The sequence below is a fragment of the Petaurus breviceps genome, unplaced genomic scaffold (assembly GCF_028583685.1).
Source record: "Petaurus breviceps papuanus isolate PSGF00001 unplaced genomic scaffold, PetGlider_PUasm1.0 188, whole genome shotgun sequence".
In the NCBI taxonomy this organism is placed as follows: domain Eukaryota; kingdom Metazoa; phylum Chordata; class Mammalia; order Diprotodontia; family Petauridae; genus Petaurus; species Petaurus breviceps.
Genome location: NW_027185804.1, coordinates 37,251,940 through 37,274,977, shown reverse-complemented (window position 1 = coordinate 37,274,977; position 23,038 = coordinate 37,251,940). Strand labels below are relative to the sequence as shown.

At 44.0% G+C, this 23,038-nt stretch overlaps 1 protein-coding gene across 3 annotated transcripts in view; it reads right to left on the bottom strand.

The window, feature by feature from the left end:
• The window catches only part of CSTPP1 (centriolar satellite-associated tubulin polyglutamylase complex regulator 1), a 175,846-nt gene that overhangs the window by 116,565 nt on the left and 36,243 nt on the right, over positions 1-23,038 (bottom strand). For all 3 annotated transcript variants that reach the window (XM_069091559.1, XM_069091560.1, XM_069091558.1), the window contains exon 2: positions 13,123-13,225. In XM_069091559.1, coding sequence (XP_068947660.1) covers positions 13,123-13,225 — 103 coding nt within the window. The remainder of the gene's footprint in view (positions 1-13,122; positions 13,226-23,038) is intronic.

Genomic DNA, 23,038 nt, shown 5'->3' with positions numbered 1-23,038 from the left:
ATGATGACCTTCCCCCTGCAAACCTTATTCTCTTGCCCCTTTTATGCACTAGTCACATTTTGTTTTGCATGATGATAATCTGTGCACGTGTCATGTTTCCTTATTAGACTGTATGCTACAGGAGGCTAGGTGCCAAGCAGTCTGGTGCTCTGCACACATTAACTATTGATGTGTTCTGAATTTGTCTATTGAACTTTCAAAAGAAAATGATCTCTCAGCCCTTTGTGATAGACATGATGGTTGGATTATTCACCAGGACCACCATGCAGCAGGTCTGATCAGGGGCCCCTGCTTTGCTGAACTGGATCCACTCCCCTGTAGTGGACACGGGCTCCGGTCCCTTGCTGAGGGGGAGGTGCCTTTTGTGGACACCCCAGCAACTTCTGATTGGGCCCTAGTGCCCAGGAGCTTGCCTGAAGATTGGCACCAGGATTTAGTGACATGGAGTCTTGTTGAGGACCATCTGTGCAGTTTGTAAGACAATCTGGGAAATTATGCTGCCCTTACCTTTTACACAGACACCTCTTCTTCTGGGTAAATTTTCAGCAAAAGTGGGAGGAGAGAAAACTCCCCTCTCCTCCATCAGTGATGGTATCTTGAGCTCAAGCACATGGCAGCAGGAGTGTGTGCTTGCCCAGGTGAGTCTCAGACTGGGCCCCAAGTCCTAGGCTGCTTTCTTCTACCCTCCTGTTTGATTTCATTGACTACAGGGCAGTGACCAGCCATCCTGAGGAGTGGTCACTTCCAGCCTTGGTGGTAACTTTATGCGTGGAGAGTTTGGGCATCAGCCCACCAGAGCTTCTCAGAGGTGAACGCAGATGCTGCCAGGATCACCCTGTGGTTACAAAAGGACTAAAGGAAACCAAGGCTTGGCTCCCCAGGAAATCTGGACTTTGTGAGTCATTTGTACAGTGTGGATCAGGGAGGTGAATGTGAAATATCTGCTCAGCACTCCCATAAAGTCGTCTTTACTTTTGTGGGGGTAGTACTACAAATATAAAGGGCTAATTGAGTGTTTTATGTTTCCTGTACTTGTTCATGGAGTCCTTTTTGTCTTCAGCACTTTCTGTGGTGGAGGAGGAAATAAACAGCTGTTCTATACCTGATACCCATAGTATATACTGGGTATCTTTTCTAGAGAGGACCTGTTACCTATGTCTGGGGGAGACTATTAGATGGTAGCTGCATTTAAGCTTTATTTTAAAGATTTCCCTGGCTGGGGGCAGAGACAGAGAGAGAGAGTAATCTGATCCTCTTCTTTGGGACCAGACCCATCCCCAGGACTGAATACAGATCCATGTGAGTCACAGCCCCTTGTTCGGGCCCCCTGGGCCATGAGGTACAACTGAATTACTGTCCCAGTAACAGGCAGGGATGTCATAGCACAAAGACCGCCTAGTGTAGACCCCCAGGTTCTACATTTTGCTCATCCCTGGAAGTAAATGATCCAACATACCCCTGAGCCTCTTGCCTAAGGTAAACCTTGGCCAGTCTAGTACCAAGAAAACAGAAATCAACGTTATTAGCCCTATGCCAGAAAATGGTCTCTAGAAGTGCTCATTCAAGGACTGATGCCTCAGCTCTCATGATTCTAATTGTCTTGGAAGTGGAAATAAACTATTTTCCCAGGGTTCTTAGAGTACTTATTTAAGAAGCACACTTTACAACAGAAACTTTACAAGCTTAGACTGTTTGACAAGAATTATAATGGAAGAGATTTTTGGGCATGGCACTAAGATGATTTCCTTTCCTGTAGCAACACACTAATAAAGTTCCCATTTCATTGACTTCTAAGCATTAAACCAAAAAGCTACCATTTGGTTCTGATACTTTTTACTCAAACTCAAGAAGCTACAAGACAGGAGTGACACCATCTTCCTTTCTGAGCTTTGAGGACTACTATGAGGTACTGGGATGGTGTTACTGATTTTCCTTTCTATGAATAATAATGATAGCAGTTAGTGTTTACATAGCACCTATTGATAGTATTATATGCAAATCCTATATAGTATTATATAGCACCTAGAGTCCACTCTCTAGTCTACCAGCGTGTAGGCATTGTACTGTTTTACTAATACTCATCTGATTCTCACAACGATCCTGGTAGGTGGGCACTATTATTATCTCCACTTTACAGATGAGGAAACAGAGGCAGACAAAGGTTTAGTGACTTACCCAGGGTCATACAACCAATACATGTCTGAGGCCAGGTTTGAATTCAGATCTTCCTGAATCAAGGACAAGTGCTCTGTGCACGGTGGCACCACCAGCTGTCCCCCATGCACTATTAGAAAACTGACTTTTTTTTTAATTTTATGTTTATTTTTAGTTTACATCATTCATTTCCACAAGATCCCTAGTTACAAATTTTCTCCCTATCTTTCCCCTACCCACCACCCCAAAAGAGAAATCCCACTATATACCCCTTCCCCCAATCTGCTCTCTCCTATATCCTCCCCCATTCCCCCTCCAACTTTCCAGTAGGGCAAGATGGATCTCTATACCCCAGTGCCTGTATATCTTATTTCCCAATCGCATGTAGTAATAATAATAACAATAACAATAATTTAAATATTTGATTTTAAAACTTTGAATTCAAGATTCTTTCCTTTCCTCCTTGGTCACCCACCCTTACTGGGAAGATAGGCAATAAGTTGTACATGTGTAGCTAGATAAAACATTTCCATAGTGGATATATTGTGAAAGAATGACTATATTTCCCTCCATCCTATCCCGGCCCCACTTGCTCTATTCTCTACTTTGACCCCTGTCTCTTTTCAAAAGTGTATGCTTCTAACAGGGTTTTCACAGCTGCCAGAGCTATTAATTGGTTGCCCTCTCTGAAGCCTCTACCAGCTCTGGCATCTGGTCACACACCCTAGGATCTCCACCCTAGACAGTAATCGAGATCTAGGCAGGTTAAAGCAAGAGCAATTACTAGGTTGCTTGGTCCCCCTACAATCTGCAGGCCAGGAGCTCTGAAGCAGCCACGGCGGTGGCCACCATACCTCAGCCGCTATTCCTTCCAGGGGCAGAGGCTGGACCTCACTCCCAGACCCCCTGTTCCCAAAGTCCACACTGCCCTCTCACTTTGTCTTTGGCATTTATGGGTTGATAATTCTGGAAACTGCCACAGCTGCTGGTGATCCACTCTCCCAAAGTTCTCCCTGCCTTGGCTGGTTGTGGTTGCCATGAGGCTAAAACCGTGGGCTGACGGGGCTGGGTTCTCCCAGAGCATTGCAATGGACCCTTTCTGTCCGCCTGCCTGGCTGTATTCAGCAGGAGATTTGTTTCTCTCTGTCACTTTGTGGGTTCTGTAGCCCTAAAGTTTGTTTAGAGTCATTTTTTATAGGTATTTGAGGTGGCTATGGGGGTAGTACACAGAGTTTTCCTGCTTCTATGCCACCATCTTGGCTCCACCCCAGAAAACTGATGTCTTAAAAACTTATTTACACATATTTATTAAGTATTAACTCTGAAGTCTATCAACCAATCAATCATTAAGAGCCTATGATATGCCAGGCAATATGCTAGCTTCTGGGGATATAAAGACAAAAGCACAATGTTTCTTGTCCTCAGGAAGTTGACATTTCAACAGGGGACATAACATGTACATTTATAAATCAATTTTTTGGCAAATAGTCTCTATTTTCTCTGTAAAAGATGAATTACAGTACTAAATAAAGAGGGTTGGGGAAGGTGAAAAGAGATGAGTTAGGAAGCTTTAGGAGAGAAGAGAAGGTTTCTATGGGGAATGATAAAGAAAATCAATCATGGAAAAGTAAAAGGATTGCCTTGTGGAAGTGAGGGCCCAGTTGAGAATAAGTTACATAAATATGTATTGGATCCAGTGAACAGGATTGCCTGACTTCATCCAGCCCCATTCAGGAGCCCATAAAGATCCGAGGAGAGAGATGACAGTAACAAGCCAAGGCTTGAGTAGTGATAGGAAAAGGGACTCCAGAATGGATGACAGTGTAGACTCAAACAGATAGGAATCAGGTTGGGGCTGTGGCCTCCATGCTGTATATATTGCATCTCAAACAACCATAGGATAGTGACTAGGAAGGAAGGAAAATGAAACACACAAAAGCACAAAATGAGGGTTCTCATTATTACCATCGTGGCCATTAAGTTACCCTCGTCAGCTATGGAGTAGGATGGATCCAGAATCAGGTCCTGTGCTGTCAGCACAGACCTCTCCTGATCCCAGGAGTAATTACCGATATTTGGATACATGGTACATTATGACTTACAAACCACTTTACACGAATTATTTAATCTGATCCCTACAACTCTGCAAGGTACAGAGCATAAATATTATTACCTCTACTGTACAGATAAGGAAATTGAGGCTTAGAGAGATTAAGTTATTTGCCCAAGGTCACACAACTATCAAATATCAGAACCAGGACTTGAGCTCAGTTCTATCTAATAACAATAATAAGATTTATAAAGTGCTTGACATATGTTATCTCATTTGATCTGCACAACCCTATGAGGTTGGCCCCATTCTACAGATGAAGAAACTGAGCCAAACGGAGGTTAAGTGACTTGTCCAGGGGCATACATCTAGGGAGTATTGGAGGCTGGATTTGAAGTCAGGTCCTGACTCCAAGTCCAACACTCTGTTCTAGATGTGTATCTGAGTCAAATCTTAGCATCTTTCTACTATTTCGCAGCTGTCTTCCCAGGAAGGATACAGACTGCAAGAAGATGATTTTTTAATCCACAGTGATTTAAAGTCAGTCATTCTGTCAATAAGCGTTCATTTGGTAGTCATTTACGTGCCAAGCACTGTGGCACGCGCCAGGGAAACAAAGAGAAGAGAGGACACAATCTCTGCTAAATTTCCCCAGCACGCGTGGTGGCGACGGATCAGAAATCACCCAGTGACACTGAGCAGGGTGAATGCTAACGCATCAGAACAAGCAGTGCAGCCTCTCTTCAGGCTCCTTACATCTCGCCAATCTTAGCCCACCATCACCATGCCTCTCTCTGTGTTCTGTATATTACCTCTCTCCTAACCAGTGTCACCTGGTTGTTATCAGCATGGGGAAAAACAGAACGAAAACAAGGGACTGAGCTCTTCTGGGCCCACTGGCCAAGGCCACAGTTATCATTTTTTTTTTTCCGATAATGGCAGCTGGTGGTTAAGGCTCTGGACAAACAGTCGCTGTCATTTGGTTTACAGAGAATAGTTTCCAGTCCTGACAGGAATGCTCCGATTTCCTACTTGGTCTCTGTAAAAAATTCCCCGTCTGAAAGATAACATAAGCCCACATTGATACATCATCTTATGGCTTACAAAGTGTATCTGCCACAAAGCACAAGCACACCCGTCCACTGCTATATGGACACTGGCTTGTGGGCTTTTTGCCTTGATAGAAGTGACCCTAGCCCTCATGTGAGAACCTGTTCAATGCTGCCTTCCTTAAACCTACAAAAAGGCAGTATGTCACTGGATTAATTATCCATCAAGGGAGTGCAATATCTGATTGACCACTAGCTGATGCTTTTTTTTTTTTAATTACCAGCCCAGGTCTCTGAAATAGGAGCAAGTTAGTACTTTCCTAAGAGACTGCAGTATCCCCACGGCCACAAGAGGGACCATAGCCTCAAAACGCCCAGGATGGTTCCTACCACCAAACCTACTCAGCCTTGATTAACCCTTTGCTAGCCAGGTCAGAAATTAATCATCAGATTGAAACTGAATCCTGGCTACATTTTAAAATACGAAATTTAATAGATGTATTCAGCTCAGAGCCCCTACCCTATAATAGTTTTCCACTCTCTCAATTCATTTCCCATTAGATTCATGGATTCAGAAAGTCAATATGTTGTGACCACATAGTTTATTGTGAATCAAATAACGTAAAAAGGAAATTAAATAAAATACTCCTATATGGAGACTTTTGCTTCCAACCATCTCTTAGTCTTCTCTTACTTCCTTCCCAGATCTTTGGATGTGGCTTGGGGGAAGACTGAATGCAACTGAGGCTTCTGGAAAAGGATAATAATCACAGGCTAAAAGGGGACGGCTTTCATTCCCTCTCAGACTCACAGACTACAAGGGAAGTCAGTTCCCCCAGCTCACCAGCTGCATAAGATCAATGAGAGTTTGGGTAAGCAGTTTTTCTCTTCATGGGTCTCAGTAGCCATCCATATCTGCTGCAGGCTTGGTCCCTCTCCCAGGGTTACTGGTTTCTAGTTGCTTTGTTCTCACGGCACCTCACCTTTAGGGTAGCACTGACTCTCCATGTGGTCCCAGTCATCCCTGACCATTCCCATCTGTCTTCCAGAACTCCAAGCCACAGGGACAGAGGGAGCAAAAAGGGACAGCCATGATGCTCAGATCCTGTTTCCTTATCCCATCTTGTGACTTCTATCCCAGGGCAAGCAAGAGCTCAGCAAGCCCCTGGCTGAGAGGATTCTCATACCAAGGTCAAGAGAAGGGACCCTGACAGTTTCTCCATCCATGATCATCTTCTGTGACCCCAAAAAAACAACAAATCAAAGAGATGAAACATCAAGGCAAATTGTTCTGGGCTATGATGAGAATAGTAATTTATGCTTATTCTTCATTCTACATGATTGTTTCCCATGATGAACCTGCTGAAGCAAGCATGTGCACACATACTCAGAGTAGCAGAGCAAACACGGGCAGAACACAGACCAAACACGGGCTTCTGCTGCTCATGTGCTGCTAACCAGCCCTCCGGACACCAGGCAATGACAGGGAGTTTCTGTTGTGCTCTATCATTCAGTCCATGTTTACCCTGGTCACTGGGGAGCTTCGCAAGTCACCCTTAGCAGAATGACTCAGGCCTCACCCCAACAATGACACACCCATCTTTCTCTCCTTTTGGTAAATGCTATTAACTAAGGAATTACTTAAGTGTTTACTAGTTTAGGCATATTTGGGTGAAACAGAAGTTATTTTTAGGAGGTCCATGAATGTTCCCTAATTTTCTCCATGAAAATGAATGGAGACAGAGTTTCCCTTATGTGGATTTTTGCCTACCATTTTCACAGAATGGATTTTGTCATTATAGAAAGACCCGGGAGTATTCTCCCCATTTCCTAGATCTCAGGACACTAAGGCTTAGATAAGTTGTGACACAGTCCTGGTCACACGGAGAGTCAATGTTGGGAGATGGGACACAAACCTAGGTCTTCTTTCATCAAGACCAGCCTCCATTTTATCGCCCCCAACACCCCCTTCCAGATCTGCTGCTGACTCTACCTTACAGATACTCAAACTTCCCCTCTTGGGGCAGCAGGTCCTGATCCACTTTGGCTCTCCACATTTCCCAGGCAGTAGCTGTCTGTTCAGAGTGGCACCTCTAAGCATTCCTTCTGCCTTCCACGGGTTGTATGCAATCATTCAAAGTTAGAGACTGCCTGCAGCATAAAAGAAAATCCCCTGGGATTTCTGATCCCCCTTTCAAGAGTGTCCAGGGAAATACGATCTAAAGATCACATGGCTTTGCAGACAGACACATATCCCAGCTCAGATACTCATGGTTTACAGCTTATCCAGATTTGTAGCAAGAGTCGTGGATTTGTTTGAAAACACCCAAACCAAGAGAGTGACGGCTCAGTTGGGGAATTAGGCCAATGGCGGGCACCATCACGAGATGCCCTTCCACAACTCTCTCAGAGGCCATCTCTATCAGCACTGTGAGGTGACGCTGCACCCTGCCAGATGCCTGAAACTGGAGTTAAAAGGGTGCTGCCGATATATTCAGGATCATAGTCCTGAAGTTCAGAGCCAGCTCGCATCACACAAACAAAAGGACCAACAAGTGCCCATATTCCGGGCAACGCATGAGCTCCCAGGTCTCTTGGCTGTAGTTCCAACAGAGAATCACAGATATCTGACCTAGAGGGCACCTTGAGAAGCTGCCTGGCTCAGCCCCAGGTCTCTGAGAAGGTGAGGGGTTACTATGCCCAATGTATGGGAGAGGTGAGGCTCCTGAGACTCCCAAATAGAGGGGTAGGGACTGAATCACCTGTGTCCTCATCATGGCCCACACTGATAATAGCCCTTCAAGGGTTACTCAAGCTCTCTTATAACCACTTGGGAGTGGAAGGCCATACAATTATTACTAAGATTCCTGTTTTGGCAAATGAAGAAAAAACTCCGAGGGGTAAAGGGATGAAGTAAGGACAGGAGGCAGTGTGACCTAGAACAGCAAACGCTGGACTTTGGACTCCGGAAAAGCTGGGTTCCAAAGCCCTGTGCACACTGAGCAGCTGGGTAATCTCAGGGAAATCGCTTCTCCTCTCTTCCATATATCTGAAATGAGGAGTCAGACTCAGCAAGCTTTGGGGCTCTTCTAGCTCAGAATGAAGACGGCAGTAATTAGGGCAGGCCACTGAGTTAGAGGATGTTAGCAGCAGCACAGAAAAAACAGATCTCAGCACCTGGTTGGTCAGTCAGCCAACAAGCATTTATTAGGCCCCTGCAGTGTGCTGGGGATTGGGCTAAGGCTGAAGGAATAATGAGTAAACCAAGGCCGGAGGTCCCAGAGGTCATATAAGGCACAACACTTTGTGCACTGTCAGGGGCTGTCCCTGATCTGGGTGCTTCCACTCACCTGTATCTCTTCTTTACAAGGGAGGCTTATCTGGAGAAAAGATCCAGAGCTGCCCCGGTAGCCAGCTCTTGGTTACTACCTGTGTAACCAGGGCCATGTCACAACTTTCCTAAGCTTTAATGTCCTCATCGAGGAACTGGGGAGAATATTCCCAGGCCTATCTATGATGCCAAAACCTAATCGTAGGCAAAAGTCCACATAAGGAAAACCCTGCCTCCATTCATTGTAATGGAGAAAATTAAGGAACATTTGTGGACCTCCTAAAAACAACTCCTTTTTTTCACCCAAATATCTTAAAGAAGGGGATTTTCCCATAAATGACTATGATACAAATACAAATGGCATCAGTAAAATGTATATTCCTTAGGGCTAGACTAAAAACAGGGAGGATAAGTTAAACCAGGAAGTCTGGGGCACCTGGTATATATATCCAGGCCTCTCTCTCTCTAGCCCTTCTCCTTGCCCTTCCCCCAACGAGGGCTCGTTTCATGTCACTTTCTGCAAGATACAGTTAGTGATGCTTGCCTAGTACCGACAGCCCTAGTTACAGCTCTAGAGACAACGCCATGTGTCTCCTGCCTCTGCACCCAGCTTCCATCCCCACCATACCGCAAGGCTCTCCCTGAATGTAGTAAAGCACTCCTTCCAGTATGCTCCATTAATATAAATGGTGTCCAGGAAGAATGCTTAAGTAGATGACACAGCAAATAAGAACCAAACTAAAATTAAGTAGCAGCCGACCCTCTATAATCTGACACACAGCAAGTGGGCCTGGGTTCAAAGCCCAGCTCCAGTTCTTACTATCTATGTCCCCTTGAACAAGGTGATGCATTAGGAGAATCATGGGATCATCTCTGGGCCTCAATTTCCTTCTCTGTAAAACAAAGGGGTTGAATTGGAAGATTTCTAACGTATCTTCCAACTATCAATCATATGATCCCATGAACTTTATACAATGAAGTTTTAAGTCTTGTTCAAAAACAGGTTTTTGAAGCTTTGATGCTAGCTTCTTCCCACTCTGTGCCTTAATCGGCCCCCAGGCAAGCTGAGTTTTCTAGATCTGAGGAGGTGTGAGGCATGTGTTCCCTCTACCACATTGTGCAATTTTTAATTTCATGGACACGGCAACAGTTTACATGACAAATACATGGAGATGTAGTGGAATCAACACTAGATTTGTGATTAGACCCTGGCCTGTTACTGCCTGGATGATCTTACCTGCATCTCAGTCTCCACATTTGTAAAAATGAGGAAGGAAGACTAAGCATTCTCTAAGCTCCTTTCCACCTCGAAATTGATTACCTGGATTTTTGAAAAATTAGCACAAAGGAGTTTCTTTAGTCCCTTCCCACACCCAAATCCCAATGACCCCAAAGACTATGCCAGAATCACTGGAACTATCAGAAGTAATTATCATTGGTGATTATCCTATTAATGTTATAACCAGTATTCTAGAAGCTCGACCAGGGATTCATTCACATGGGTTAATTATGTCTCAGATTTAGCCTGAGAGTTGTACACAGTCACATGAAATGCTTCCTGTACAGCAGAATGTGGAGCATTACCAAAGAGAATGCCACAGAATAGGACTGCTATTAAAAACCAAAGGAGAACCCATTCGTAAAGACTACTGGGGAAGCAAACAGGGTTTGGAGAAGGGTTGAAAAGAAGAGATGCCTTCATGGAGAAATGTCTATTGGAGAGGCCGATTCAACACCAAACACAAAATACACGTAAAGGCCCAGGAGCCCAGGAACCCGCCTTGTCAGTGCTCCATTTCCCTGGCCTCTGCTTCAGACCACACCATGAGAACAGGCAAGACACTTTTCTCCACCTTATCCTCCTTTAGAGAAATGAGAGAAAGACTTGGCTGTGTTCCCAGAAATCCCACTCCTCCCAGGAACAGGGAATTCCACCCCACTATGGATTCTGATGTTATTTACAAGGCCAGCAGCTTTGCCTAAGATCCAGGGAAAATCAGGAACCCCCTAAGAACAACTCAACTGCAGGCCATTAAGTCAGTTGGCCGCTCTCCAAAGAGACACTGAGCAGCTTCAGAAGAAAATCTATTTTCAAGGAAGATGGCCTGTGAAAATGGGATTCATACTAAAGTTCAAAACCAGTGTCAGATGGCGGTATCTAAGAGTCAGTTCTGTTTCCTCAGAAAGCTCCCTATAAACCAGAAAACAGGAAAGCGGCAAATAGAAACCAAATGAGTGTTTAAAGATGTGTGGGCAAAGTGATGTCAAAACACATCAGCAATGTAGCAGTTACATCTATAACTCATCTCAACAACAACAACAACAATGCTTTCTATTGTTTAACATCCACTGTTCTTGGAATTCAAAATGTTGTAAAGACATTACTGCCATCATGGGAGGCACCGTCATGTAGTGGAAATGGCACTGAATGCGGACCCAAAAACAAACAGACTGGGCTTGAATCTTTGTACCAATGTGACCCACATTTCTCAAAGGAAATAGAGTAATCATTTGGACTCATACTCCCGAGGATATTTTCCGAGGCATGACGAGCTTTGACTGGGAGGGAACCTTCTTGCTAAGTCAAAGCCCTCACAAGTACGTTTCCTCCCATCCCTTCCTGTGTTCTCCATCAGAATGCCCTCTCTATCATCCCAGCTCTCTTGCCAGTCTTCAGTTTCCCTGGCTCCAGGCTCCTTCTCTGCTGACCACAGATACATCCATGTCTTCGTATACTTAAAAATGCCCTCACTTGATCCCACCATCCTTAGTAGTGATCTCTCCATAGCTCTCAGCTCCTTCTGTCAATCACCTTCAGAAAACCTTCTGCATTTGGTGCCTCCACTTTTCCTCTTACCAGATCCTAGATCCTCTGCAGTCTGGCTTCGGACCTTACCAGTTGACTGGAAGTGCTCTCTCCAAAGTCCCCAGTGTCTGCCTTTTCTCCAGCTTTGTACTTCGTGGCCTTGCCTCAGTCTGCTCTGCTGCGTCTTCACCTGGGCTGAGCTCACTAACCATGGTATCTTCCCAGGTTCTACCATGGGCCCCCCTTCTCTTCTTCCTCTGTACTATCTCACTTGGTAATCTCGTGGGCTCTTGTGCACTCCATGAATGTCTCTAAGGACCTGATCCCCAGATTTCAGTATCCAGTCCCAGCCTTCCTCTTGAGCTCCAGGCTAGACTCTCCAAGTACCCCTTGGACATCTTGAACTGCAGTTCTCTCAAACTCATACATCCAAAAGAGAACTTGTTCTCATTCCCCCTAAACATGCTCCTTCCCCCAACTTCCCTCCCAGTATGGAGGATGCCACCACCTACCCAGACATCCATGCTGACAAGCCCTCTTTCACACTCAGCACACAGAGCCAAGTGGTGCCAAATCTCGCTGTTTCTTTCTAGCTTCCCACCATCTCCACAGGTGCAGCTGCCATGCAGGTGCAGAGTCTTATGACGTGGGGCCTCACTCAATGCCAGTACCTCCAGGATCAAGTCTAAAAGTGTCTGCTGGGCATTTAAAGCCCTTTTCTACATTTCCGTCTTTCTGGGCTTCCCTCTACAATCCAGCGATACACCCACTTGCTTTTCGAGGCAGTGAGCCGACAGTCTGGAAACCAAGTGGGAGGCAGAAAGACCTGAGCTCAAATCTGGCTTCAGATATTTATTAGTCATATGATCCTGGACAAGTCACTTAACCTGTTTGCCTCAGTTTCCTCATTTGTAAAATGGGAATAATATGAGCATCTTACCCCTCCCCCCGCCATGGTGGTTGTAAGGATCAAATGAGACTGTCTTTGCAAAGTACACTGTACATTATACACTACTCCTCCCACCCAGATCCGGCTTCTTCTTCCTCTGCTTGCCCGTTGTGCTTGGAATGCCCTGCCCCCTCACAGTGAGCCCTTCAGCTCACCTCCCCTCTTCTAGGAGTGGAATGTCAGCACCTTCCCACTAACACAGGGCTTGTATTTTCCTAACTGTTCACACACTGTCTTCCCCATCAGCCTGTGAGTCTTTGAGAACGGGGACCATGTCTTTGGCCTCCCTTTGTATCCCCAGTATGGAATCCAGCACTTATGTGGCCTTAAAAGAGGCATATTGATTGACTGACTGATTTCAAAAATTACTCAGAAGTCAAAAAATGACAGAGCAAAGGGGCTTCACTGCAAATGGTTATGTGCGGGAAGGCCACATGTGAAACGACATTAAGAGGAGCACTGGCTGAAGGACAGAAGACAGAACCAGAGGCATCCCTTACGCCAGCCAGAAGAAAAGCAATGAATGAGAAGAGGAAGGTAATCAGGTGTGTCTCTAGCATAACTAATGAAAGGCCGCTGGTGGGGATTGGGCACGGAATGACAGCCCAAAGGCACAGCCACACGAAGCCCTGTCCCGCAGCCCTTGGCTAACCTCCTAACAGAGCATTCCCAGGCACTCCGTAATCAGAATGCATCCCACTTGATTCTCCAGGTCCCCTGGCTGGTCCAAGTGCCTCCTCTGGGGCGGCCCCCGCCCCGCTGGCAAAGCGGCGCAGTACTTACTATTCAGTGAAGAACCTGGCAATGCCGTACTGACTAATGTCCTCTCTGTTCTCCAGCAGCTGGCTCACTGCGTCCTCCATGTACGTGAGGACATGTCGCTGAGCTGCGAACCAAAAGAGAGAGGGAGAGAAAGAGATTAAAGCAGAAAGTCGTGCCCCAAAGGAGAGCAGCCAGGCCCCAGGGCTCCATTATGTGTACAGAGGTGCACAGAACAAGTCCGCTGCCCAATATGTGGTAGGACCACAGTGCATGCCCCACGCCACAAAGTGGAACAAGGAAGGGAACTGTCTAGAAGTGCCCCCCTCTCTTTCTTCTCTTTGGGTTTTAAAGCCAGACTGAGAAGGGAACTGGAGCTGTGTGGTAGTACAGCAGAAGGGCCTGAGAGTTGTTCTCAAAGCCCCCAACTCCCTCACCCCCACACCTCTATTCTTTTGCCTGTCAGAATAATTCACTCCAGGGAGCTACTCCTACAACTGATTCCATGCCTAGAAAGTAGATGCTTCAGGATGGTGCAGAAAAAAGGAAAATAAAGGCTTTTTTCTAATCACCGGAAGCATTTACTGGTCTTAAAAAGCATCTGAGAAAGGCAGGCGTTGGAAGCAGAAAGTCCCTGTTTAAATCCTGCCTGTGTGACCATAGACAAATTACTGAACATCTCAGTGCTGTAGGCAACTCTTTCAGATCTGAATTGGTGGAGAGTTTCCACACCAGGAAGTTACACCAATTAAAACATGGGACTGGAGAGGGAAAAAAGCATCTGAACTGGTTGTACATGTATGTGTCACTGACCTTGGTAAATCACAATACCATTAAATCTCAGTTTAATTCAACTGATGAAAAATAATATTTTTCACACTGGTTGTGACTGAGAAAGTAAAGGTTATGCGTAGGTCTGAGAGCTGAGAACTGTCCACTTCTACTATCAACAATTACAATGGCACCATACAGAGGGATGAAGAAAGGACAGTAGAGGGGTGGCCAGCTGGCACAGTGAATAGAGCGCCCGCCTGGAGTCAGGAGGACCTGAGTTCAAATCCAGCCTCAGACACTTGACACAAAAACTAGCCATGTGACCTTGGGCAAGTCATTTAATCCCAATTGCCCTACCTTCCCCCCTCCAAAACAAACAAACAAAAAAAAAGAAAGTATGTTAGAAGTGGCATCAAAGGGATTAGATTTGAATACAGCTTGACCACTTATTACCAGTGTGACCTTAGCTGAGTTGCTAGACCTCCCTGGGCCTCAGTTTCACCATCTGTAAAAGGAGAAGGTGACTTGGTTCTCTTTTAGCTCTAATCAATGATCCTATGATCCCTCTAAGATAGTTAGTTAGTTAGTTGGTGTAAGTGTGGGGGGAGGAAGAGAATTTGTCAGGACAGTCCTGATTAATTGATTTCTTCCCCAGTTGATGAAATCACAGGAGCAGGTAACTGAAATAAACCAGGTATGAACCACATAGACACAGTCCAAACCCCACTGTTACCTCTTTATGAAGTATAAAGTTCTCTCTGATGGAATTAGAGGGTCAGAAGACTGGCCATGTCCTGTTGACTTTTAAAAAGCTAGCTTGCTAGTTCTGGGGTCAGTTGAGGCAGGAGAGCTTTGTGGAGTGCGACCTCTGGTAAGACAGGAGAGTCACCTATGGAGGAAGAGCTCAGCTCTCAAGAGGAGATCACTCTTTGCTTTTCTCTCTGCACAACCAGAAGGAAGAGGATATTTCTCTCTTCTATTCCTCAACTGGCCAGTCATCTCACATGTGACACAGTAGAACTACCCAAATGGTAGAAGAAATCACACTCTGCAGCAAGAGAGGCAGCTGAGAGCAGAACCATCTATGGATTGAAGAGAAAGTTAGGACTCGGGGGTCAAGCTTCAGAGAGTAACAGGCCCGAGATGCCCAGCTGAGCAAGCCGTCCAGCATAAACGTCATAGCCAGAGGACAGCAGTGTGAGGACACCCTTAGAAGAAAGAGGGTATCATGGCCCTACAATGCAAGAAGTGTGAATTGTCTTGCTCATACGTATTCCTTAGGTACGTGCCCTACTGCCAGTGAACTCTATAAACATTCCCACTGGCGGAAGGTTCCGTAGCTCTCCTTCCTACTCTGCTATCCTAGTTAAGCTAATTTTATCTTTTTGGCTGGCAAAAGCACTTGTGAACTCGGAGGTTTGTAAATTAGAATTTTAGGAATAATGACCAATGGAGTACCCCTGAAACTTTGAGATAGTGGTCACCCCTTGGGACCCAATATAAAAACTTGAGAGAGACAAGTTGGAGAAATAGCTCAAAAATACACCTTATTTTTATTTATTTTTTCTCCATTTCAATGGCACTTTATGGTTTACAAAGTGTTTTCCTCACCACAGCCTTCTCAGGTAGGGAATACAATCATTATTGATCCCATTTCACAGATAAAGAATCTTGTCCATGGTCACAGATACAGTAAGTGGGGAGCAGGGATTCAAATTCAAGACTCCTGAGTCCAAGATCTATGAGAAACCTTTCCATTATACCAACCTACCTTCACATCAGTGTCTCAGTTTTTCGACCTGTGAAATAGGAAAAGCACTTCTTTCTGTAGTAAAAGTAAAATGCAATATACTAAAATGATGAGCGCGCTGCCAGTCCCAAACAACTAACCAAAATTCTTATTTGTCCTTTGGTCACAGTCTCCTCACTCGGGGGCATCACCTAATAGCCCTAATGAAGTGGGTGGGCATCGAGAACTGTCCCTAACACCTTGATCACACAGAGCAGACACTTAATAAATTCTTGTTCATTTACTGGTTGACTAAGAATAAAAATATACTAGTGAAGGTCTCTAAAATAAATGAGCGTAGCCATCAGAACTACAATTAAGTCTGTAGGTGATAGAACTGACTAGAGATTTCACAAGTTGGTATCTGGCCAAAGTCCAAATGAATAACATGTTTACTTTTTGTGACTTGTTCTCCACGAGGGCTTTCCCAAGTTAACAATCAACCTTTAGCAAACACAAGAAAATGGATTTCAACAAATCAGATTTGGTGTTTATGTGCTTTAACCAACAATGTGTTTTTATTCTTTGGAAGTCTTTTAAAGATTATCCAAACCGAGAATGAAGCTTTGAGCTGCTACTCTCTTGGTTCTGTGACCTTAAACACAGGAGCCATCCATCCAATAGCACAGAGGGCAATCCACTATTGCCTTCTCATCCCATGTTATTCTTGTCCATGTTCTCCTAGAAATCTGCTGCAAAGAGGCCCACCCAACATGCTGTGAGATCTCGTGGGGCTCCTTCCACTGCATCCGTCCCACTGGAGCACAGTATCTGCTCACCAGCCATCCTTCACTCTTGCTACATGACTGGTCCACCTACATTTCTTTGATAACATCTTTACACTGCTTTTCCTGTGCAATTCTTTATTCTTTGAAGTAATACAAGACATTAGTGGTTTGCAAGATAGCAATCATTAAAGTAAAAACAGATACTAAAATGGTAAGAAAAAAAGAGCAAAATAATTTGACACTATAGTAATCCTTCAATTGGAATCTTCCATTAATGATATGCTTTGAATAGAAACACGAATTGTTTTTCCAATGGTCAAGACTTTGTACTTTTAGATAAGTTGATTGACAATGTATTTAGAACCTACTGAAGGACTGCTCCCTGGGGCTACTTGAAATTTTCTGCTTTTTATTCAAATAGGGTTGGTATAATTTTTTTTTAACTTTCAGTTAGTTTGTAGAAGTGGAAGGTCTAGACTAAGCATCTTCTGCTTATGTATCAAAGGTAGCTCTTGAACCCAGGTCTTCCAAACTCCAGAGCCAGCTCTCCAGCCATTGCACCATGATGCCGCCCTTTTTTTGTTTAACTTTTATAAACGTGTCATCTTGATTAATAGCAAAAGTTTTTTTTTAAATAATGTTGCTAATGTGAGCAACAAGCTGGTGAACTAGACAGTTTTTCTGATCCCCACAACCTCTCACACCTTTCCAAAACAGACATTATACACCAAAGATAAAGCAATTTCAACTGTCTCCACGGTCTAGGTATAGGGGTGCAGAACCTGCAAGGGGATTTGCTCTGTGAAATTTAGATTCAGTTAAGGGGCCCCTCTTTTTTTTTTAAAGGAGTAGCCTCATCTTTGTTTTTGTTTTACTTTTTGCATTTTGGAGGGGGAAGACAAGGCAATTGGGATTAAGTGACTTGCCCAAGGTTACATGGCTAGTTAGTGTTAAGTGTCTGAGGCCGATTTGAACTCAGGTCCTCCTGACTCCAGGGCTGGTGCTCTATTCACTGCTCCATCTAGCCGTGCCTAAGGGGCCCCTCTTGAGGACCTAGAGGGCCATAGGTTTGCCATCCCTGGTAGGTGAACTAGAATCCAAAAGAAGAGGGAAAAAACCCAGACACTGAGGCTTACTGACCCAGTACTCACTCAGCACCCACCTCCCACTTCCCATACTACCAGCAACAGGCTATAGTAGCAGACCCAACAATACAACACAGGCTTACATCAAAACCTATCCCTATAAGCTGGTACTATTCCCCTCTCTTTTCAATGTCATGGAGATTATAGCTGCAGGCTGTGGAAGTCTGCTTGGGTGACAGCCAGGTTGGCCACAGCCCTTCAGGAGTAAAAGTCTATTTGGGGCTGCAACCCAGAAGCACCAGTGCTGCAAAGCTGAGATCTACTGGTCCAAGGCCTGAGAAGTGAGGAACAGAAGGAGTGGAACAAGCCACCAGGATGGGACCCATCCATGTGGGGGGTTGTGCAGCACTCTACACCAAGCCTAGGGAAACAGCACAACACCTAGCTGGGGTCAGTTCTGGCCACTCAAAAGTCAGCTGAGGCAAGGTCCTAAGCTGTTGAACTATGAATTAACTGCTCAGTGATGGAGGAGGCTAAGACACTTTGAGATCCATCCAGCCCCCAAGGAAATCACAATCAGAAAAGGAGGGAATCAGGAAGTGAGTGATAAGGAAAATCAGGAAGAAAAAAGACTGAAAGCACCAAACATTTCAGGAAGGAAAAAACTCAAAGATCTTGAACGTAAACAGATAAATCAATGGGAAAAACAATAACAACAGAAAGAAATATGGCCTCTAGATTTGGCAAATGAGTTCAGGCATCTTTAAAAAAAATACTACAAAACAAAAGAAAATGATCCAACATTTAATGAGACAAAGGACCCTGTGGAGAACATAGAACTACATACAACATGCCATTCCTGAGTGTTTTAAAAGAGAAATGAGAATTATGAGAGCAGATTTTATGTCCTAGACAGCAAAAAATAATAAACAAAATAGAAAAACTTGAATCTACAATAGCAGATTCATCACAAAGAAACAAAGAAGAGAAGAATGGACTGGGACTGTAAAAACGCAGAAGTTAAGGACAATCTAGAAGAGAAACAAAAAGCAATAACATTTTAAAAAAATATGCTCTCTATATAAGCAAAACCTACTGATCTTGGAGACAGGATGTGCAAAGACAACCTAAGGATCATAGGTCTCCCAGAAGAACACAACAGGACAAAAACAAAACAAAATAAAACGACACCACATGAAGGAAACAACATAAGGCAACTGCCCAGAACATCTGAATATAGATTTCATTATCTATATTATCCACTTGGAAGAATTCACAATTGCCTCCAGAAAAAACAAAATCCAAGGCCATAAACTCCAAGACACATAGTGGTTAAATGTAACAATTCAATTCAGGAACAACAAGTTCTGTAAGCCATCGGGAGAAAGACCTTCAAATGCAAAGGTGAGAACATTCAAATAACTCAAGACTGTTCCATACCCACTAGAAAAAGGAGGAGGAAATGGAATAATATGTTCTGGAGAGCAATGGAGCTCAGGGAGCCCCATACTGCAAATCTGAGTTGGATATTCAATAATAAAGAAGAATTTAAAACAGTTCTAGAAAGAAAACTAGAATGGAAGAAATTATTTGCTTCTCAAACACCCCAAACAATAGAAATACAGGAATAAATGCAGTAGGCAAGGACAGCAAAAGCAACAGAGTAACCACAGAAAGACCATTCTTTCTAAATGTACACAAAAAGACAGTAGTGAAGGTAGAAGTCAAGAGGAGGTGATAGTGAAGACGTGGACAGGGGGTATTATGGAAAAAACCTGGTGACAGAAGCCTATGGGTGAACCAATGCTTCTTTCGTGGTACTACGTAACAACATGAAAGGGTACATAAAGAGATGGAAGGGGAACAGGGGAATAGACAGATGTGCGTGATGTACCAGGGTCAAATCTAGGGCTAGCAATGAGGGGAAGGTGATCTCTGTGGTCTCAAAAAGAAAAGAGCCTTCAGAGTATGGAAGAAGGGGGAAAGATTGAAAAACAGGTGGATAAAAAAAGACTTACTTTGGAGGTGGGAAGGGGTTCCACTGATGAAAGCTCCTATGGGAAAAGGGAGGTGAAGACCTTACACTGGATGAAGCCTGAGGGATTTGGCGCCAGAAAAAGTCTACTTGTCCTGTGGGAAAGGGAGGTAGAACCCGTGGGTGCAATTGGCATCTGAAGGAGTGGGAGAGCATAGACACAGGAGAAAGATTTTCAAGCAAAAGTAGAAGAAAAAAGTCAACATGAGAAGGTGGGGTAGGGGGAGGGTCCCTACCATGGGGCAGCAGACTCTCTCAGACCTGCAATAATTGGCACTTTTCTGGGAATGAGGCCCAACAGAAAAGGAATTCATGAAGTAAGACCTACAAGACAGTGGCAGAAAGTACCTAGAGGGAAGAGTCTAGAATGGATACCTTGGAAGCTTCGATTATATGAAGAATACAGAGAAAAGAGGGAGACTCATAACTATAGGGATCATGAATCAGGGAATGTCTAGAGTAAACAAAAATAGAGATAACAAAGAGAGAGAAATCCTTTTTGAAAAGGGATGCTAAGAAATGAAATTTTAAAAACTAATGAACAGGACTAGCTGAAGAGAAGAGGGAAAAGAATCTACTTGACTGACTAAGAGGAAAAAAGAGGGGGAAGAAATATATAACCAGATAAAAGCAGGAGAGCTCTAAGGTGAAATGGGTAACAAGTAAGAAGAGGAAATCATGGGTAAGGGGAAGAGAAGCAGTAGGAAAAGGGCCACCTTAAAAAAAAAAAAGATTAAAGCAACTGAAAGAACAAAAATACTGTTTTTGTAACAGAAGAGGGGAAAAAAATCATAACTTAAAAAAACAATTTTAGAGACAGCTGGAGGAAAATATAAACCTAACTCATAACTTTAAATATAAATGGATTAAACAATCCAATTAAATGAAAAAAGAATTAAAGGCTAGAGAAATAGATCAATGGAACAGATTAGACAAAGGAGATTCACAGACAATTAAACTCAATAACTCAATGGCTGATAAAGTGGAACACATAAATTACCTAGGGAAAAACATCCTATTGTATAAAAACTACTGGGAAAACTAGTCTGGGAAAGTAATCTGGCAGAAACTAAGCTTAGACCAACATCTTATACCACACTCCATGATACATTCTAAATGAATGACTTTAATATTGAAGATAATACTAATAAAAATTAGAAGAGAAACAAATCTTATGCCTCCCATAGCTATCAGGAGGAAATGTATTCTTAACCAAGCAAGAGGCAATTACAAAAGATAAACAACTTTGATTACTTGAAACTGAAAAGCTTTTGTTCAGACAAGTGGTAGAGTATGTGCGTGGGGGGGGGGGGAATGTATCAAATTTCCCTGATAAATATTTGGTATCCAAGATATATAAACAATTGATAATATATGCCTCATAGCCATTCCCCAATAGATAAATAACCAAAGGACATAAATAAACCATTTTCAAAAGAACTACAAAATATTCATGACCATATGAAAAAAGCTTCAAATCAGTAATAACAAATGAAGTATAAATCAAAACAACCCTAAGGCTGACAAATGGCAAAAAAAAAAAAAAAGCATCAACAGTGTTGGAGAGTGTGTGGAAAGATAGGCACATTAATGGATTGTTGGTGGAGCTGTGAAATGCACAACTATTTTGGAAAGCAATTTGGAATTATTCAAGTAAGGTGACAAAAATGTCAGGCTAAGGCAGTCTCTGCCCTCAAGGGTTTTACAATCTAATGGGGAAGACAACAAGCAAAGAAATATGTACAAATAACTTATATATAGGAAAAATAAGAAATAATTAAAAGAGAGAAAGTACCAGAAGTAGGAGAGATTGGGAAAGTTGCTGTGGAAGATGGGATTTAAGTTGGGACTGAAAGGAAGTCAGGGAATCCAGAAGGCAGAGATAAGGAAGGAAAGCATTCCACACCAGGGGGAGTCAGAAAAAATGCCTGGGGCTGTGAGAGGGAGTGTTTTGTTCAAGGAATAGCCAGGAGGCCTGTGACTGGGGCTCCACATGTATGTGGCAGAGACTAGGTTATAAGAAGACTGGAAAAGTGGCTAGGTTACTGAGGACTTTGAATATCACACAAAGGATTTTGTATTTGCTCCTGGAGGCAAAAGGAAGCCACTGGAATTTATTGTGTAGGGGAAAGATGTGGTCAGACTTGCATTTTAGGGAAATCACTTTGGCAGCTGAATGGAGGATGGACTGAAGTGGGGGAGAGACTTGAGACAGGCAGACCCATCAGCAGCTCCTGCAACCTAGGAGGCATTCCATGACAAGGGCCTGCATTAGAGTGGTATGTGTGTCTGTGTGTGTGCTGGTGGGGGGTGGCGATATTTGAGAGATGTCATTGAGATGAAATCTTATTACCCCTTCGTCCAGCATAGTTCAGTGTGAAAGACCTTGCTGGAAATGCTTTTCCAACTGTTAAGAATCAAAGTGCTCCTGTCATCCTGGATGAGAAGAGACTAAGTAATGGAGTGGAAAGCGCCTTGGGCTTGAGTCCTGGCCCCACCCTTCTGGGAGGACTTCACCTCCTTAGGACATCCCTGGTATCCTCTTGCACATAGCAAGGTTGGGCACCTTCCCCTCAGAGGGTCCTGCCAGCTCCAGATTGTGTATCCTATGATCTTAAGTTGATTTAAGCTTTAATAGCTGCGAACTGTACTGAGACTTTAGGGATGCCTTGTATTTTCTTGCATGGGTTCAGGTATTTGCCTAAAAGCAAACTCTAAAGTCAGGGAGGGACGAGGTTAATTCAAGGGCTGAAGAATACTGGCCTACCCTGTACATATAAATGCACAGGCACCTGCCTGTGAGGATATGTGAAGTTACAACTTGTCCCCACATTTCAAAGTCCTTTGTAAAGACCCATTTGTACCCCACCCACTCCTGGGATCCAGTGTGGAAGCAGAGCCCCATGCTGCTTAGTCGTCCCCTTCATGGGGGTGAGGGAGGAGGGAAGCACTCGGGCCCAGCTTCAGGCAGTGCTGCAGCCAAGGTCACTACCGGACTCCCACGCTGTTCTCCAGTGGCTTCCTCCACCTGTACCCCTTATCAGCCTCATGTTCTCCCTGTGGTTAAGGGCACCACCCTAACCTGGAAAATCCTCTCGTTTATCACCCTTCAATGAAGCAGACGTTCAAAGCCACTGCTTGGCAATAAAACATGTAGGGTGGAGCTGTACTTTTTTTTAATGCAAAGGAATAGGTTTTAATTTATGTGAATGATTAAAGAAAAATAACTGCACACCTGCATCCCCTGAGGGAGAAGATATCTGGGCACCTTAGCTGCCCTCTTAAAAAGGCAGTAACTGTGTATAGAGATAGTGTCTTTTCCTCTTCTGCCTTCACGCTAACTTCACTAGCCATCAAGGGTTAAAAGCTCTAATTGGCACCAATGGAGATGTGAATGTTGAGCCCCAGAGCAGTCCCGGCTTGGAAGAGCTGCCCCCTGGTCTGGGAGCAGCACCTGGGCCTTAAGCAGCAGGGCTGGACACCTAGAAGGAATGTCAGGAAAGCTGGTCAGACGCTCCCTGAATTCCTC